At 38.7% G+C, this 20,936-nt stretch overlaps 1 protein-coding gene across 1 annotated transcript in view; it reads left to right on the top strand.

Moving 5' to 3' along the window:
• Window positions 1-8,436: 8,436 nt before the first annotated feature.
• Window positions 8,437-20,936, top strand: part of CACNA1I (calcium voltage-gated channel subunit alpha1 I) — a gene marked incomplete at both ends in the record, with an annotated part of 359,559 nt that continues 347,059 nt past the window's right edge. Inside the window, one exon of the mRNA XM_081330234.1 lies at window positions 8,437-8,726. Coding sequence (XP_081186360.1) covers window positions 8,437-8,726 — 290 coding nt within the window. The remainder of the gene's footprint in view (window positions 8,727-20,936) is intronic.

Here is a 20,936-nt window from a genome sequence, read left to right as displayed (position 1 = left end):
AGAATTTATGGTCTCTTGGTTTCTAGCCTGGTACTCTAAACCTCTACATTAAACTGGCTCTTAATCTCATCCTACTAGTGAGAACTCAGAAATAATTGCTGTGTTTCAGTGCCAGGAATTAGACCATACTTTTCACTAAAGTAAGTGTGTAACAGCAAGACTACAAAAGAAAACCCAAATCTCAAATTGCCAGAGGAAACGGGAATTGCTAATGAGATTGTTTTTCAAGCTTTTACTGCTTTGTCTTGCTAATTATACAGTTTTGTGAAACATAGTTTGGAATTGTTTCAGAGATGCCAGAGCAGGACTAGTTTTTCGGAGCATGGAGGACAGGTTCATGTAATGAAACAACCATTTCTTCCAATTATTCTTAGTACTCTTCCTCTTCTGTAATGTTAATGGAGTAGACGTTGGGTTCAAGCATAACATGTTAATAGGATGAAGGGTAAATCTTACCTAGAAGGGAAAAGAAAGAACTCTTCTTGCATGGATGATGTGCCTCAGAACTAATTGCTTGACCATCTAACATTAAATAATTAGCAAAGGGACAGTATGCAATGATTATGAAGAAGATGAGCTGATAATTTGCCTTGGTTGTTGTAGTTTGCTGTAGAAGTATTCAAATACTGGGGTTCATTGGACATGGTTTTCATAGATTTGGAAGCAGCCTCAAAGGTAATTAAAGGTAATTAAATGCAGTCCTCTGTAATATAAAAAATCCACTGCAACAGCATTCCGAAGCTTAAAATCTTTAAGCCAACATTAGATCTTTGTATTTTGAGGTACTATGTTTCAGTCCTCAACTACTTTTAGCTGATGGGTACCTATAGAATTTAAAAGCTTTCTGTTTGCACTTTTACAAGCATGACTAGTCACAAAATGCTTATTTGATCTCTGTCATCCCTGTTAGTTTTCCTCTCTTCTGCCCATCTATTTTTTTTTCCTGCCAGATGGATAATTTACAAAGAAAACACTGCCCTGGTTGAGGTAGTAGCTCAATAATTTCTACACAGCATATGCAAATTTCTTGGTTTATGCTTGAAGCAGGTCCTTTGCACCTTGCTAATAGCCCATCTTTTTTTTTAAAGCAAAGCATTAAAAAAAATGATACAAGACTGGGTGGGGCAAGGGGTTGACAGGCACCAAACTGGTAATCACCATGTGTGGACACCAGCAAAAATGTATTTTATAACTTACATTATGGTTTAAGTAGCAGGATCGAGGTAAAAGGTGAGCATTGTGGTGTCCAGTCAAAGAACAATGTGCATCCAGCCAAAAAAGTAAATACCGGTAGTTTTACACAGAGTAATAAGTCCTTATGTGTTCATCTGGAATGCTGTATAACAAAGATTGCAGAGTTACAAAGCAGAACTAAAAGTAATTCAGCTAAACTAATTTTCAGTAGGACTTACTTTTGGAAAAGTATGCATAGGATTGTATTTCCAGAAACCAAGGATAATGGGATTTCCGTCAGGACATTTTGTCACTGTAAAACATTTTTAATTTCAATTCTAACTCTTCTCAATCCTTTCAGAGTTGGATCTCCTATCCACTTACATATGAAAATTTGCCTCATATTAAAAGCAGTTGTTTAATTTATTGTAATGGAAAATGCATCCCTAACAAACAAAAAAAGAGTAGAGTCTGCAAAATAAAGTTTGTGGTGTGGAACACTCCTTTTTTCAGAATTTCAGATGCTGCACTTATGTCTCCAGGTTTGGCATCCTCTGAAACATTTATTTAGTTAGTTGTTTAAAAATTTATATGGCCACCCATCTTACAGCAGCATCCTTGGATGCTGAGCATTGTTAGTCTTTATTTATATGGCTTGGGGAGGCTTTTCCCATAATTAGAATTGTTTGCATGTTTGCAATCATACAAGTCTAGGTAGCTTCCAATTGTAAAACAATATAAACAACAATGAAACCAGTTAAAAACACCTATAACAACTCAAGCTGGCCAAGATAACTGACCTTGCCACAGGACTCCCTTCTCCAAGGGTAGTGCAAAAAGTGTGATCTTAGCTGATATTCTGAATAGCACTAGCACTAGCACTTAGACTTATATACCACTTCACAGTGCTTCACAGCCGTTTCCACAGTCAGCATATTGTCCCCAATAATCTGGGTCCTCATTTTACCGACCTCAGAAGGATGGAAGGCTGAGTTAATCTTGAGCTGGTGAGACTCAAAATATCAAACTTCTGGCAGCCAGCAGTCAGCAGAAGTAGCCCGCAGTACTGCATTCTAACCACTGTGCTGCCACGGCTCTTGAATGATAATAGGATAGGAGCCATCCTGACCTTGGGGGAAACTGTTCCAGAATGAGGGAGCTATGACTCATATCAAGAACTGTAGCCTTGCCCTCTTATTTCTGAGGGATAGGAGACCCTTAGCATGCTTCTTAGCTTTCATACACTGGGCAGGCAGATTCAATCTGGAACAGATGGTTCAAAGGTAACAAGCACCCAAGCCATAAAGAGTTAAGAATTGCACTTGGAATCTGGCAATCAGTGCAGCCCCTGTAATATTGGTGTCACTCTGCTATACCAGTTTGCTTGAGTCAGCAGGTAGGTGATCATATTCTCTACCAGCTGGAGCTTCTGAATCATCTTCAATCATATACAGTAGAACAAATTGTAGTAGTCTAAGCAGGAGATGGCAAGGACATGAGTCACTGTAGTCACAGCCTCCAGAAAAGGTCACAGTTAGCAAGTCGGCCAAAGCACTTTTTGTTCTTCCCAAATATTTTCAATATTCCTGAACATGTTTGAATTTCCTCTATTCTGATCTGCCTGAGGACTTTGAAGAGTCTGAACACTCCTAGTGCGCTGAAGAGCCAACAAGGTCTCAATCATGATAAGAAAAAGAACTGTCAGGATCACAAAGATCAAAATGCACCCTTTAACAATTTTGTATGCTCTCCCTAGAAGAAACAGATTGTGGTTCTAGGACTTTTTGCTTATGTTTATTGTGCGTGTTTAAATGCAGTGTTGAATTACAGTTTCCCACTCTTTTGATGCAGGAAATATTAAAAGTGTATGTCTAAAATAGGCTTAACACACACCATTTTCAGAAAGAAAAAAGAATAGTCATTTACTGTTTCCAAGACCAGAACAATGCACATTCAGCTTATTATTTTGAGGTGTGTTAGGAGAAGCATAGAGTCAGGATCATGGGACTCAGTTGTTCCACTCTACTCTGCCAGGGTCTGACCTTATTTGTAGTATTCTGGGCACCATGGTTCAAAGCAATGGACACAAACTGGATCAGGTTCAGATAATAGATCCAAAATGATGAAAAAAATTTGAAACTAAGCCCTATGAGGAATAGTTAAAGAACCTGTGTATGTTTATCCTTCAGAAAAATGTCTGAGGTGAGATATGATAGCAGTTTCAAATAGCTGAATGGTTGTTACACAGAAAGAGGTGTGGATTATTCTCTATTGCCCTAGAAGACAGGACCAGAACTAAAATCTAAGGAATGAGGATCAGGCTATATATCAGGAGAAATTTTGTCATTGTAACAACGTGAATGTCTATAAAGTGGTGAGTAATCTTTCATGAAAGGTCTTCAACAAATGCTGGATAGTCATCGATGCTCCAGAGTGATGTTACTCAACTCTGGCAGCTTGAAGGTGTGTGGACTTTAACTTAAAGAATTCCTCAGGCATCTTCAAGTTGCCAAGGTTGAGAAACAGTGCTCTAGAGGATCATGCACTGACCAAGATGTTGGGCTATAGTCACTTCCAGATTTAGGATTCTACTAAAAGTTAAGAAGGATAGTAGCTTGATGATTCTGTAGCTTGAAATGTTGACTCTTGTTCTTAAGGACCCCAGTTCTCAGACAAGGCTGAAGAATAGAAGATTAACTGTATAATGGTAGATGTACTTCTTTAGGATGAGAAGGGACAGAAAGGCATAGTAAGTGTTCTGGAATTCAACAAATTCTGATTCCTTTTGGAGAACTGGGGAGAGCTGCTGATTCTGGAGACGTGGCATTTCCAAATCTGTAGATTAGTCCTTTTGCATATTGATGCAATTTTAGCTATAGCAACACACCCACAGTCTGAATATTAGAAGTGGTGGGAATGATTTATTTTAAAAATGGAACAACTTGTAACTGTAACTTTTATTCTAAAATATTTAAAATATTTTTTCAAGTTACTCAGACTAACAATGTATTTTGAAATCAAGCCAATATTTTTCAAAAAAAGAAAGAAAATAACAGAACATTCTGTTGATGGACACATTTCTTTTTCATCATCCAGATTTTCTAGCAAATATTTATATCTGTACAGAATAAAGAAAAATCTTGTACGATGTAAATTTCCCCCCAATGTGTTGTGCTGGTTTTAATATGCAACCCATTTATGCATAACCCTGGTACCTAGTAGTAAGCTGTTTTCAGGTAGAAAGAAATGAAATAACATTCATTAAAATAAAATAGATTTGGATATAAAAATACACACACAAAGGAGTGTGAGGCAGTGGAACATTTTGGATGATGCATTGCTGGAATGCCTAATGACAGTTTGATGAAGAGTCTCCATATAAATAGCAGGAAGTCATAAGTATTTAGATTAAGCAACATTGATTGAAGTGGGTTGTATAGTATAGAACAGGAAAGATGGCTTACAGATAGAAAAATCTCAGGAGAGATAACATTTAGTTCTGAGGGAGGAGGGAAGGGATTAAGGGGAGAGGGAGAGAGAGAGAAGCTCTGTGTTTTGGATCATTGACATTAATAAATCCTGTGGTGTTGAGAACTGGATTTTTCTATGAGCTGATACTTTAAAATAGTCTTGTGTTGCTATCTAGGCCAACTCTGTAAGGCTGGCTATCCTATGATGCCCTGAATGAGAAGGATCTTTTCATTACATAGAGATTTGGAAGGCCATTGTATAAGACACTGGAAAGTAATATCTCCAATTTTCTGTCTTTATTTCTGTTCCATTCTTGCACTTTACTATGAAAAATGTTTGTATCTGTTCTCTCTCTCTCTCTCTCTCTCTCTCTCTCTCTCTCTCTCTCTCTCTCTCTCTGTGTGTGTGTGTGTGTGTGTGTGTGTGTGTGTGTGAGAGAGAGAGAGAGAGAGAGAGAGAGAGAGAGAGAGAGAGAGAGAGAGAGAGAGAAAGAGAGGGAGAGAGACCCTTAAGTACTTGCTGTATGCTGAAGCTTCTCAAATGCAGGAGAAAAACAGAATAATTACAAATATTTGCATAGCTCCTCCTCTCCCCCTCAACTGAAACAATTGATTCTTGGAGGCTTTATATAAATGCAAATCCATTAAAACTAAATTGAACATCCGTTTGAAAATTATTATTAAAAGACAACAGTAAATGAAAGCATTAAAGCTAGAGGCAATTTTAAAATAAAGACAATTTTATTTTATCATTGGATTTTGTGTATTCAGGCCACTTTATCAGATGAAGGAAATAAATCTGTTTCAAGGAAATTGTGTAAATATATTTTGTTGTAAGAGGTGGAGAAAAGATGAGAGAGAAAAAGAAAAAGAGGTGGTGGTGGAAATAGGAAGGGTATCCCCAAAACCTACTTACAGTATTCTACTTGTCTCTTGGGGTAGTTACCCTTTCTGAGACAGCCCAGCAAGTTTCTTTAAGTAAAACCCAGGTCAAATCCCAACTTGTTTTTGTCTGTACTTGGTTATTGACTTAAACACCCCTGATCTGATCCAAGGTTTTCTGCTGCATGAATTACAGTAACTAGTCATGTCTTCCCCGCCCCCCCGCCCCTCCCTCCAAAGTCCTTGTGCACTGAACCCAAAGCCAGGCAAATGATTTTAGCAAATGAAACATAGAACTCTTCATGCAGCTCTCCCAATTTCTGGTAGTGGCTGATAATTTGTCATCCTTTTGTGACAAAATGCCTAATAATGGAGTTGGCCTTGTCATAGACAATAGGTGGCATTTCTTAAAATTCAGTCAACAGTCATTATAAGCTTTTGAATTACTTAAGCGCTTATTCCATGGGGCATTCAGTATTAAATCCAGCAGTATTTCGTGGTCTTTTGTAAAGAGTCCTATGTCCTATTATTTATTGTAACCTTTGGTTCTTTTTATATTAATTATATTGAAGAAGCTAATATTGTATAATTCTCCCATTTTAATACAGGATTGTTTTCTAAAATAATTAAAGGCAGATGTGGCAGCTTATTTGTTTCAGTAGATATTTTGGTTCCAGAATGGACTGAATACCTTCTTGTACGGGATTGTATCAGAGCCAATTGTACTGATTTACTTGCCAACTTGAATTTAGTTATTTACTTTCAGGAAAGGGGTCAACACCTCCTCCTTTAGAAAAATTTATTATTTATTTATTTATTGAATTTTTATGGCTCCCATCTCACAAATTTTCAGTTTGAAATGAGTTGATACTGGTTTTGAAATCTTTTTGTCTTATTTTATTTAGTTATATTACTCTTAGTTATATTTATTAAGAATTTTTCTTAAAAAAAAAGAAAAAAAGAAAAAACACAAAATGAAAGAAAAAGAAAGGAAACTTAAAAAAAGAGAAAAATGAAAAAAATTCAAGAAATGGAAAAAGAAAAGAACTAAAGTTAAGAAATATAATGATGTCCAACCTTCATTTAAATGATAGTTACAATTTTATAAACTCTCCTCCCTCATATATAATATATATATAAAGGGAACACAAGATAAGACATCCTACTATTAAATACAGTACATTGTGTTGTTTAAGTGTTCCCTTTATTTTTTTGAGCAGTATACACACACACAAACACACACACACACACACACACACACACACACACACACATATATATACATGTTCCTTCAGCCCCACTTTTAATCAAAGTCAATCTTCAGACTGGTAAGCCATCATTTCATTTTTTTTCTTCTATTAGCAAGATGTCCACATTCCAATCTTTTTTAAAAATGTTCTTTTTTTCTCGATTTTGCCATTTCTGTGATTCTGATACTTTCACAATCCATTCCTCTGCTGTGGCAATATAATCATTCTTCCATCATTGTTCATACAATTATCTTGCTAAGGTAGAATACTTTTGAAAAGAAAATGCAGTTTTCATGGCATATATGGATCCATTAATGTGGTTTATAGTTTGAACTTAGGATTGATATTGGTTTGACAAAGCAGCAATTTCTTAATTTTATAATTACTGTTGGAAGTACTGTATTTGGAGATGGTGAATAAATGGAGTGATACATCTGAGAAGATTAAATGCCAAGTTACACAATCAGATTGGTACATACAAAGAGACTGCTGGGTCAAAAAAGGCCTGTCTGATCCAGGATTCTGTGCCAGTCAATAGTCAACTAGAAAGATTCAGGAAGGTCCCAAGTATAGAAAGGAGGGCCTGCTGTTTCTCAGCAGTTAATATTAAAGATACTGTTCTGTTCCAGCCTACGACTGGCCCTGTCTGAGGAGGAACAAGATGGGAGGGGCCAGGCTGAGAGTTCTGCGGTACATCAGAACCTTCCTCTGACACCAAAGGCTCTCCAAACCCCTCCTCCTCCTCCTCTTCAGAATCATCCGACTCAGCTGCCGAAACCACAGGCTGATGCTGAATCACAACAATTGGTCCAAACACCTTTTAAACCCATCTAAATTGGATGCCATCTTTTTATAGGATGGCTGTGAATTCCATTTTAGTGATGCATTGTGTAAAAACATATTTGCTTTTATTGGTGCTGAATCATACTGCATTCAGTTTTAAAGGATATAAAGGATGTGATAGATCCAGGCATCATGTGGTGAAACATTCTGTGGATTACGTCATTACAGGTACAGTTTGCAACCTGAGTCACATTTAACATTCTGACACTCATCCCACAACACAAGGCAACTTTGCAGGGCATATTAGTTGAATTGCCAATCCATTTGGCCATGAATCCAGACAACTCACATCCCCAGTATACCAATCAGGATGGTGCAGACTCTTTTGTTTGTTGGTGGATGGTAATAATTACTTTATTTTAAAAAATGAAATAAAATGTTTTTCATTTAAATAGCACAAAAAGGAATGACAAAAATGTGTTCAGTATGAACTGGAGCTTTAACAAATAATTTCATGGTCCAACATTGTTTCTTGCCAGTGCTGTCAAAGCCAAAAGCAAGAGAGAATCATAATCCATGTGGCACAGTGGTTAGAATGCAGTACTGCAGGCTAATTCTGCTGACTGCCAGCTGCCAGAAGTTTGGCAGTTCGATTCTCACCAGCTCAGAGTTGACTCATCCTTCCATCCTTCTGAGGTTGGTAAAATGAGGACCCAGATTGTTGGGAACAATATGATGACTCTGTAAATTGCTTAGAGAGGACTGTAAAGCATTGTGAAGCAGTATATAAGTCCAATTGCTATTGCTATGTTATCCATTGGGAGGAAATATTCAACTGCCTTTTTTATGCATTTCAGGAGTTCCCATTTTGTGCCAGCATGGCAGAGCATGGCTCCCACCACTCCTCTGCCTGGCATTTGGGGAGCCCATCGATTCACAACAGCCCCACAATGTGCTCCCTGGAACATGTGGACCTGGGAATTAGTGAGCCACCAACTTCACTGGAGCAGCCACCACCGTCCCCAGATATAGAGGACAATGAGGATGATGGTGATGTGCCCCCACTGGACCCAAATGTGCCCTATCCTGATTTGGCCCCCGTGGTTTTCTTCTGCCTAAAACAGACGACCAGCCCTCGTAGCTGGTGCATCAAGATGGTGTGCAATCCATATCCTTTATAAGCTGTGAATGATCCCTCCTAGCTGTTTTTTCTCCTCTGTGTCCTCCCATTGCTGCCTTGTCCTTGCTGATCACTTGACAGGTAAGCAGTGACATTCCATATATATATTTAATGAATCAGTTTGTTCCTTGCTTATGTTTAAACACGACTTTGAGGGCAGTATATGTGATCAAAATGAGTTGTTTTCAAAAGAGAGAGAAAATGTAACAAGCGTTTAGACATGTATTTTATTTTTATTTCCCTTTTTATTTTTCTGTGCTGACAAATATATATGATGGCATGACTTAGAACAAGACTGATTAGTGCTGGTGTTGTTAACTTGGCTACAGAACTGCTATATATTTATATAAAAAGGCTAATAGTGGCATAGATTCTAAGACAACCTTCCCAAACTTTGTACTATTTAAATGCATTGGGTCTCTGGGTAAGGATTATGGAAATCACAGTTCTGTAACAGAATTTTGGCCAAAGTTGTTCTAGGAAAGAAAATTTCAAATCATGTAAACTTTATTTTAAGAGTAACACTGATTTGTAATTAAACTTTATAGAGAGCATTTGGTGTCCTATTATTTTACTGGCCTTTTTTATTGCCAAAATGGAATATTGGATACTTTGAAATGAAACCCTGTTGTATACAAGAATTCTTGGCTGAGACAATCCTTCCTTCTCATGTAATGGAATTGAGATCCAGAACTTCCAACCTATCTAATCTTCTGGAAGCACCTGGCTGGGGAAAGGTGACTAAATTATTATTAATTCTAGAACATATTAACTATTATAGAAGTTAAAGGGTATGTAATGTCTCGATCACATTTATGCAACAATCTGTCTGTACAGAATTAATTGTTCTGATGTTATATTTACATCCAGGATTTGTTATACATAAAATAAGTTTCCCAGTATAAGGTCTAACTGAATCTTTGTTTTGGAACAGGTGGCCTATGATCTGAAAGAGCACATTACTGAGTATTTTTACATAGTCTGGTCAGTTTTTGGACAGCTTGGTGAGTTATCACCATTGAACTCTGAAGCATGGTGGACTGACTAGATCAGGGGTGTCAAACTGCTGGCCCGTGGGCCGGATATGTCATGCTGAAATTGCACCCACCCCATTGCCGGCAATGGAAAAAAGCCATGATACATTGCGACATGTCACATGATGTTGTGAGTTTGACACCTCTGGACTAGATGGTCCTATCCAGTGGTGGGATTCAGCCAGTTCACATCAGTTTGGCAGAACCGTTAGCTAATTTTTTGTTGCCCAGGCCCAGAACGGACTTCTGGAAGCAGCATCCACACAGAGAACCAGTTGTTCACATATTTGAATCCCACCATTGGTCCTATCTTAGAGAACGTATGGATCTAACTTGTTTTACATTGTGAGCATTGGATGAGATTGTTCTCAAGTGACTTCTCAGTATACCCTGATCCTGGGGGGCTTCTTGGTTTACCAAGAAGCTCTCAATGATGAAGCAGCAAAAGTAATGTCCAGAGCATTGTGATGGAAACAAGGTCTGAGTATGACCAAATACTGCTATGAGTCCAAGGTCAGCAGCAATAAGAATAGTAAAGCATCAGTAAAGCAATCAGTCCTTACTACATTAGCAGAATGTCGTTCAGTGGCACTGTTTACAGTGGCTTGTTCCCTTTTGAGGAAAGAGAGGCAAGTCATATTTCCCTGCAGGCTGATGTAACATTTTTGCCAGTTGTTTAGTTGAGAAAAATCATTCATATTTACTGCAATGCTGCATGTATAGTTCCAAAGGATGTGACTTGGAAAGTGTGTTTTGAAATCTTCTGACATTTGCTTGAGCTTGTGAATTCTGAAGAAATGGACAGGTCTTTCCTACACTTCAGTTTTGTGGTCTGTGGGCTTCATCTTTGGAAGGCCACTAGGGATGTGTGCACCTGAATACAAGATGTGGTTACTGCTTCTTTGAGGGAAAAAATCATATCTTTTTTTCCCCTTGAGTGTGGCTACAGTACATTTCTTCATCAAGAAGCCATCCTTTACTCTGGCTGTATTAGATAGCCATCATCTGTTTCTAACCTTTCCTGCTTAAGGAAGAACTTAGAGAAAGTAAGCGGATATCACTTACAAAGAGTCCTAGATGGAGCTAATTATCTTGATCTCTTTGAGTCAAGGTTTAGACTTGGGCATGGAATGGAAATTGTATTGGTCACTCTTGTATTAATTGACCTGGATTAATTGAATATGATCCTTCCATGGTCCAATCAAATCTCTCAGTGGCATTAACCATAGATATTTTTCTATAACCATGAGTGTTGGCAGCAGTGCCAATTGCTCATCATCAGTGGTTCTGGAAGGAGGTCATAGTTAATTAAGCACCTGTTTGTTCCAGCTTAGGGTCCTGCAGGGTTCAATCTTATTGCCCATGTTTAATGTCTACATGAAACTGATAGACAGAGGATCCATCAGTTCTGGGTGAGATATCAATCAACATACTAATGATGATACCCAGTTGTATATTTCTGTCTCATAAAAGAGAGTGTTTGTAAGTCAGGGTTGAAATGAGGGGTCCTTGGTGCTCTCTGAGTTTGGTTGTTTTCTTGCAGATGTTTTATTACCCAAATTAGGTAATATCATCAGTGCTAGTAAGGAATGGAGTTTGCTCTCAAACCAAGTCCAAAAATGCTGGAGAATTCCTGGAACCCTAGCACCTTGACAAATTGGCCATCAACAGAAGCATTGACATAAATAATATCTATGTACTGTGCAATTTATTGGGATGCGGTGGCTCAGTGGGTTAGGATGCTGAGCTTGTCGATCAGAAGGTCAGCAGTTTGGCGGGTCGAATCCCGAGTGCCGCGTAACAGAGTGAGCGCCTGTTACTCGTCCCAGCTTCTGCCAACCTAGCAGTTCAAAAGCATGTAAAAATGCAAGTAGAAAAATAGGGACCACTATGGTGGGAAGGTAAACAGCATTCCATGCACCTTTGGCATCTAGTCATGCCGGCCACATGACCACGGAGACATCCTCGGACAAGCGCTGGCTCTTTGGCTTGGAAACGGAGATGAGCACCGGCCCCTAGAGTCGGAAACGACTAGCACGCATGTGTGGGGGAACCTTTACCTTTACCTTACTGTGCAATAGAGACAATCAGCAAGCCAAAAAGGAACCAAGAGACCAAAACACCTCCCCACCAGCAATTAACACACAGAGCCTTGGTGGAGCAGTGGGCTAATGCCTCCTTAAGTAACACCAGCTGCCTGCAATTAGTGCAGGTTCGCATCCCACCAGGCTCAAGGTTGACTCAGCCTTCCATCCTTCCGAGGTAGGTAAAATGAGGACCCAGATTGTTGGGGGCAATTAAGCTGACTTTGTAATAATGCCGCTTGGGGTGTGTGTGTGAAAGCCCTAATAAGCAGGCATATACATAGAATGAAGGCTACTGCTAAGCTTGTAAGCTGCCCTGAGTCTTCGGAGAAGGGCGGGATATAAATGGAATTTAAAAAAAAAGATAAGCATAGATTAACATCAAGATTAACATCAGACCAACAGTCAAGAAGTAAACAATAACCCAATCAAGAAATTGACAAACAAACCAATAGTAACAGCCAAACCAAAGAACCTCCAATATTATTCCCAGGAACATTAAGAAGGCAAGCCCCTACTGAGAGCAAACCCCACTCCCTACTAGCACTGTTGATGTTAACTAGTTTGGGCAATGAAATATCTGCAAGAAAAAAACCAAGCTCAGTGAGCATCAAGACCCTCTCATTTCTAAATCAAAGTAGGAGATGTGATAGCTGCATTTTAAGAACAAGGATATAATTCTTATTCCCCAGAGGAAGATTCCAAATAGAACTTGATTACCCTTTGGATCATTTATTCTCCCAAATTTTGTAATTCAGCCATCTTCTTAAAAAATACATGCAAAAATGTTTTTAAAGGGAGCAAAGGAATCCTGAAATGCCTATTCTGGATAAAAATGCATTCAATATAAATATATGTCCATGTTCTTTTAATTCACAGGAAAGGAAATAGCACAGACCCATAATGGAAAATATGCAAAATTTGTAAATCCCCATACACAGTTGAATTAGAATTTAGCTCAAGAGTAATGAAATCTATGCACTTAAAATTCAGACTTTATATATTATATAATCTGTAAATGCACTGTCAGTGTGGAGCACAGTGAAAATTGTGCTAGTGCCAGCACTAAACAAGCTTTCCAGTGCAATGTATGTAGCAGAAGGTTTTTTTTTCACTTTGTGCACATTAAGAATTCATGATGACATTTTTCCCCCAGAACAATTGGGAGGGTTGTTGTAATGTTAATTTCTCTCTATAAAATTTCATTTAGTTCATTGTATGAGAATGAGGTATTATAGAACTTTCTTGGTATTCTAGGAGTTGAAAACAGGACTCTTGAAATGTTGATGTGGTTGGGGAAATTGCATCACTCCCAGCAACACTGGCTAAGGTGGTTGAGTCGTGCTGTTAATATAACATGTGAGGGTTGCAACTCCCCCCCTCCTCTGTATGTATGGCTTATCAGTGTTGTAATGGCAGAGACTTAATTGGAATCAAAGCCTTATTTTTTTATTTAGCAAATTTATATAGCCACCCATCTTAGAAACATGTGACTCTGTGCAGCATGCAACACAACAACAGTTAAACACTCAATAGTAATCTAAAACAAGAAAAAATAAATAAACAGACAAGACATAAAATAAACAGATAAAATCCAATAAGCAGGAGAACAAAGATCAGCCAGCCACCTTGCAGGCTGCCCCTTGGGGCACCATGGCTGGTGAAAGGGCCTTGCAGAAGGCTAACAGAGATGGGGTTAACCTCACCAACCATATATGGGGAAAGATGGCCCAGAGAGTTCATGTTATTATAATATGGACATAATATTATGAATGCCAGATATTTCAGATGTACCTACTGCTTTCCAGAATACACTAAAATGTAGATTTTACCAACATTGTGTTCCATTACATACAAGTATTATGCAACAGTGTTATACCCTGCAGAGCCACATAATGCATTCTGAGAGATTTCACAGAGGAAAACTAACGTTGCCTTTTGTACATATATTTATTGGACAGTTTGCAGCAGAAGGTTTTGATAAAATATTTGTAACTAAGAAGACAAGCTGAAATCCAACAGAGAGTGCATAAGGGACTGGTCACATATCAAGAAGTGTTATAATGCTTGTTAGCTATGATGTTACTGTCAGTGGAATGCATGTGTACAATATGTGTGTTTGTGTTTACGAGAAAGACAGAATCAAATGGTATTAGTGCTGCTGAGTACCCAGAGAAAGGATTGTTGTGCCATCTCTCTTTCAAATCTTTGCTTTGTTGGTTTGTGAGCTCTCTGAGAACACAGTATTAAAATTGCAGATTGTTGCTGTGGAAACAAATTGTAAACACAGATCCCTTTCGGTGCCAGCCATATCTTTCATGTTGGAGGTAGCAAATAATTTTTCTTTGGGCCTTTTTAAAATTTGAGATTCTGCAGACACAACAGTGAATTTAACCTTGCCCTCCTGATTGAGTAGGACAATAATAGGTGCTTTTCCAGTGAGGATTTACATTAGTGCCTGTTAGCCCTTTAAGGTGTACCAGACTAGGAAAACAGTTATAAATGCTAATACTGTTTTTAATATGCTTAATGTAAGGTTACAATTAAAGAATCTTGCAACTTCCTCCCTCCCTCCTTAATCTTCATGAAAACAAGGGTCATCTTTGAGATGCTTTCTTAAATTGCATTTCTGACCCAGACTCAGATTTCTTTTACTGGACCATTGTCTTGGTTGCAATTCTTTCTCCTATTCCTCAAGGTTATTCCCACTTCCCACTATATCTGCTTAGAAAGATTGTATTCTACTTGATTTAGCAGCCTTGATGATGTACTATGCCACAGTAATCTCTCTCCCCTCCCCCTCTCTCTCCCTCTCTCCCCTTATTTAATGTTAACAAAACAACAATCAGGATCTTCCAATAAATTTAGAACCTATCTATTCATATAGAGCCATGCTTTTCACGTGCATTGCTCTTGGGGATACATGCAGTCCATGGACCATGGATTGCCACCGCTACTTGCTAATTTTCTAAGCATTTCAGATTAATTATAAAAAGTGGCAAGAGGGGAACATAACGAAGGCAGAATATCAGTAAATAGCCCGAGCCTGCAAAGATGAAGTGGGGAAAGCTAAGACTCAAAATGAACTAAGACTTGTGATAAAAGTATAAAATAACAAAAAAAGCTTCTTTCAAAATGTAAAAAACAACACAAAAATTAAGGAAATGATTGGTTCATTAGTGGGAGAAAGTGGCAAGAAGGTGACAAGCAACAGGGAGAAAGCAGAACTACTTAACTCATTTTTTGCATCTGTCTTTACACAAAGAAGGGACGCGGTGGCTCAGTGGGTTAGGACGCTGAGCTTGTCGATCAGAAGGTCGGCAGTTTGGCGGGTCGAATCCCGAGTGCCGCGTAACAGAGTGAGCGCCTGTTATTCATCCCAGCTTCTGCTCACCTAGCAGTTCGAAAGCACATAAAAATGCAAGTAGAAAAATAGGGACCACTCCGGTGGGAAGGTAACAGCGTTCCGTGCGCCTTTGGCGTCTAGTCATGCCGGCCACATGACCACGGAGATGTCCTCGGACAAGCGCTGGCTCTTCGGCTTTGAAACGGAGATGAGCACCAGCCCCTAGAGTCGGAAACGACTAGCACGCATGTGCGGGGGAACCTTTACCTTTACCTTTACCTTACACAAAGGGGAAAAACAGTCCAACCTATCAAAAACAGTACCGTAAAAAACAGATTAGAAACACAAGTTAATATAGCCAAGAAAATGCTAAGTGGGCACTCGTCCACCCCAAGACAAGTCCAAATCACCAGGACCAGATGGGCTACACCTCAAGGTTCTGAAGAAACTGGCAGATGTGATCTCAGAACCACTTAACTATATCTTTCAAAGATCCTGGAGCACTGGGGAACTACCAAAGGACTGCAAAAAAGCTGATGTAGTTCCCATCTTCAAAAAAGGGAAAAAATGGATCCAGGAAACTACAGACCTATCAGCCTGACCTCAATACCTGGGAAGATTCTGGAAAAGATAATCAAGCAACCAATCAGAGAACACCTAGAGGCAAACAAACTCATTACCAAAAGCCAATATGGATTTGTCAAAAACAGAACATGCCAGACAAATCTTATTGCATTCTTTGACCAAGTGACAAAATTAGTGGACTAGAAGAATGCTGTGGATAGAATTTACTTGGACTTCAGTAAGGCATTTAATAAAGTAGACCACAACCTACTACTTAATAAGATAGAAAAGTGTGGGTTAGACAGCATCACCACCAGATGGACTTGTAACTGGCTGACCAGCCATACTCAGTGTGTGGTCCTCAATGGAACTGCATCTACATGGAGGGACGTTTGTAGTGGGGTGCCCCAGGGCTCTGTTCTGGGCCCAGTGCTCTTCAACATCTTCATCAATGATTTGAATGAGGTGATAGATGGGGAACTCATCAAATTTGCAGATGATACCAAGCTTGCAGTAATAGCCAACACTCCAGAAGATAGGCTTAAGATACAGAAGGATTTTGACAGACTTGAACATTTGGCATTATTTAACAAAATGAAATTCAATGGTGAAAAAAGTAAGGCTCTACATTTAGGCAAGAAAAACCAAATGTACAGGTATAGTATAGGTGGTACCTTGCTCAATAGTAGCAACTGTGAGAGGGATCTTGGACTCCTAGTGGACAATCATTTAAATATGAGCCAGCAGTGTGCTGCAGCTGCCAAAAAAGCCAATACAGTGCTAGGCTGCATTAACAGAGGGATAGAATCAAGATTACATGAAGTGTTAATACCACTTTACAATGCCTTGGTAAGGCCACACTTGGAATACTGCATCCAGTTTTGGTCACTACGATGTAAAAAAGATGTTGAGACTCTAGAACATGGGTGTGAAACTTGTGATGTCACGTGATGTGTTGCAAGGTATTGCGACTTTTTTTCCATTGCCAGCAATGGGGTGGGTGTGGTTTTAGTGTGACACATCTGGCCTTCAGCCCGGCAGTTTGACACCCCTGCTCTAGAAAGAGTACAGAGAAGAGCAACAAAGATGATTAGGCGAATGGAGGCTAAAACATATAAGGAACAGTTGCTGGAATTGGGTATGTCTAGTTTAATGAAGAGAAGGACTAGAGGTGACATGATAGCAGTGTTCCAATATCTCAGGGGTTGCCACAAAGAAATTATTCTCCAAAGGCAGGACAAGAAGCAACGGATGGAAACTAACAAAAGAGAGAAGCAACCTAGAACTAAGGAGAAATTTCCTGAGAGTTAGAACAATTAATCAGCGGAACAATCTGCCTCCAGAAGCTGTGAATGCTCCAACACTGGAAGTTTTCAAGAAAAGACTGGACAGCCATTTGTCTGAAATAGTATAGGGTTTCCTGCCTGAGCAGGGGGTTGGACTAGATGACCTCCAAGGTCCCTCCAAACTTTTTATTATTATTAAGGTGATATCTACATTGCAAGGTCACCATATCACAAATACAGGCCATCAGTGATTCCCAGAGGACAAGAATATCTTCTATTTATCCACAGCCTATCATGAATGTGACCTCCATCTGTGTTTTTCTTCTTTTCATTGAAAGTAATTTTTCTGGTTTGTACTGACACAAATACTGCTGTCCAGTTCATTTGTGGTACTTTACTTTATTCTACTAAACCTCTGTACTTCAGTTGGCTACTGTGCAGGGATGCTCCTCACCTGGGTTAGAAATAGATCCTGCAGCTGTCTTACCGCAGCTGTAGTTATCCATGGGATTGCAATAGCGTAAGGGTTATATCAGGTGAAAGTTCATTCTTGAAACATGGCTGAAACTTTTTTAATTATAAATTTTCTTTCCCTGAGCTACCCACTTCTTAAAAATCAGGGCCAACAATGTAGCATTCCCTTCCCTTCCGATTTGTAAAATCTAGATGGATAAGAATGGCTGTACTTTGCAATATTTATTGAGCCATTTAGGGGCTGGAATGAAACCTTTCTATTTCAAGTAATAGGAAAAACAATGAAACTGTGCAGCTGTAAACCGTTTTAAAACAAAAGCAGTAGCTCAGGTAAGGAAAAATAGTAATTAAAACCAACAAAATTCCACATCTCAAGCAAATACTATATTCACACACTACTGAAAATCTGCTATTACAGAAGCTGTAGCAAATGTTATTGAGCCAAATATGGAAAAATGAAAAAAAAAGGAATTTATTCGTTAGAGCAAGCTGTTGGGCTTGCAAAATTGTTATGTTGATGTTTTAACTGTCCTTATATGCATTTAATTTAACTTTGTAAACATATATTTTTATGTCTGTATGCATATTTGCATGCTTGCAAACAAATATGCACACAGAAAAAAAAGCTATTGGTAGTTGCTTTCTAAGCACAGAATCTAGAAGGACACAGTAGCAGAAAAATTTATCAGTGGGGCTGCTGGAATTGTGGGTTGAACACCTGGCAAGTTAACACCAAAGTACCCTAAATATGGACAGAATTTTGTTCAGCTATCTCAGAGTCCACTTGGGATCAGTGTGGGAAAGCGGCATCTGAAGAATACAGTAGAGTGTGGATATGGACTCTACTACTTTAGTCTATTTTTCTCCAGAAGATCCACATTTTTGTTGTCTTCTGAGAGATGTATAAAAGGGAGAGGAGAGGGGGACTGGCAAACATTTTTCTGGCATAAACTGGAAGGTGATTCACTAAATTTAAAATCATTATATGTGTATTCATTTTAACATTGGAGTGCAACCTCTATTTTGTCAATTCAGGGATCAAACACAGAGGTAAGATATTGTGAATAAATGTGAAAAAATGGGATAGTAAAGTCCCCAGAAATAAAGAGAAGATGCTTTAGTTTTCTTTCTACTTTATAAAGACAGCAAGAAGATTGGGAAATAGGTTTCTCAATTATATGAATGTAAAGGTTCAGTTGTTATCACAAATGAACATTGTACCTCATCTGAAGTATATTTATGTGGAGTAACTGGAACATAATTTTGCTTCAAGTGAGAAAGAGACATACCTGTGAATAAAGCTGGTTTTATTTTTTAAAAAGGAGACAATTCCTTGTTTATCTTTTTATAAGATGATATCAGCATACATTCTGATAAATAAAAAGGGCTTTTAGAAAGTTTGCAGATATTCAAGTCATTTTAAAGGTCTAAAATGAAAAATAATACTTCCCAATGAGTAGACCCAACAAGAGAGCAGGAACAGGAATAGTAAGGTGAGAATTAAGCTAGGATACCAAGAGATTGGCTTTATTAAAATATTCAAAATGACTTGTATTTTAAAAATATAAATAAATAATGCACATTAATTCAATTAAAGAATGATGACTGCCTTGCCATTTCACGGGAAATATTCTGACACCTCTTCTAAGATTTCCCACATGATAAGAAGCTGTTTCTGCAAATTTCTTAGTGATTGCAGCTCCAAGAGAGAACCATAATAAGAGGACAATCATCATTGAATAGACTGAAAAAGAGACATTTAAGAGAAAAAGAAACCTTTTGCTTAATGCTAGTGTGCAACCCAGCATACATACATTCTATTGAAATTAGAAATTTTCTTCCACCCATTTTCCTTCAATTTGATGGAAAAAATTGTTTCCAAGAATTTTATGCACGAAAACATTTTAACTAACCTCTTATCACTGGGGTGCAGGGCTCTTGCACTTTAGTCCTGAGATGATGGAAGGATGTTGTGGGGTCCTTTCACTGAATAAAAATATCTGGAGTTATTTGCAGTGTCTTGTTTTCCCAAGTTTAAGTTAAATCCTACAGGAAGAAATATCATAATGGAACTTTTCCCCTGACCAGGAAGATTGGTAAGATGGGGGTTGCAAAGTAATAGAGTAGGTGTCTAATAAAAAACAGTAGCAATAACAGCACCTTTACAACAATAGAATAAATAAAAATAAAATAAATATTATTGCTATGTTTTATTTCCATTTTCCCCAAATCTCTTGATGTTCCTTTTTATTTTCAATTCTACGCCCATCTTTAACGTTTGTTTATGTCAGTTTGCTGGGCGAGAGTTTACAAACACTTTGACATCTCTGTCTTGCACATATATGCATATGTATGCATAGGCACATATATCTTATGGGATCAAGGTTTCTCGAACAAGAAATTAAGTCCTAGATCCAGACTGCTGATGACTTAAGGTGGCAGTCTTTTATCTTGCGTGAGTAAAGGGTGGGTTGTATTTCCCACAAATCATCAATTACCCCCTTTTCTCCTTCTTGTCACTAGCTGTGTTTCTTGCATGCCACCATTGCAATAGAATAAATTATTCACTTTAAATTGGATTTGTGTTACTTCTCAAAGTAGGGGATTTGGCAGGCCAGTCATGTGCAAATCTCTGCTCCATGGTAGGGTTCTGTTTAGAGCAACCTAGGGGTGTGTAAGGGACGCGGTGGCTCAGTGGGTTAGGACGCTGAGCTTGTCGATCAGAAGGTCGGCAGTTTGGCGGGTCGAATCCCGAGTGCCGCGTAACAGAGTGAGCGCCTGTTACTTGTCCCAGCTTCTGCCAACCTAGCAGTTCGAAAGCACATAAAAATGCAAGTAGAAAAATAGGGACCACTACGGTGGGAAGGTAACAGCGTTCCGTGCGCCTTTGGTGTCTAGTCATGCCGGCCACATGACCACGGAGAAGTCCTCGGACAAACGCTGGCTCTTCAGCTTTGAAACGGAGATGAGCACCGGCCCCTAGAGTCGGAAACGACTAGCACGCATGTGCGGGGGAACCTTTACCTTTACTTTTACCTTTTTAGGGGTGTGTATTTGTGGCAGATAGGATAGGAGTTAGAGCTTTTGAGTACAGAAATGTTAGCTAGGACAATAGCCAGTAGCTGCTTAGCTCCAAAACTGAGATTAACAAGGCAGAAAGTCCATTAATTTTAAACTGCTATGAATATATGAAGGGGCTCCAGGTTTATAGAGGGCTACCTGCATAATGTGGCTTCATCCTAATATAGAATAAAGATTGTTACCTACTCAGCCTCAGCTGGGAAAACTGAGACCATTTTTAGTCCAAATGGGGTTAAAGACCACACTAGATGTGCAAATCAAAAACTCCAAAACACAGCTGGTTTAGATGTTGCTGCAGGGACAGTTTTGTATTAACCAAAGGTTGTTAT

The sequence above is a fragment of the Vipera berus genome, assembly GCF_964194415.1.
Source record: "Vipera berus genome assembly, chromosome: 6".
NCBI lineage: Eukaryota > Metazoa > Chordata > Lepidosauria > Squamata > Viperidae > Vipera > Vipera berus.
Note: the sequence above shows the minus strand (reverse complement) of the source record. Positions and strands in the feature narration are given on the sequence as shown.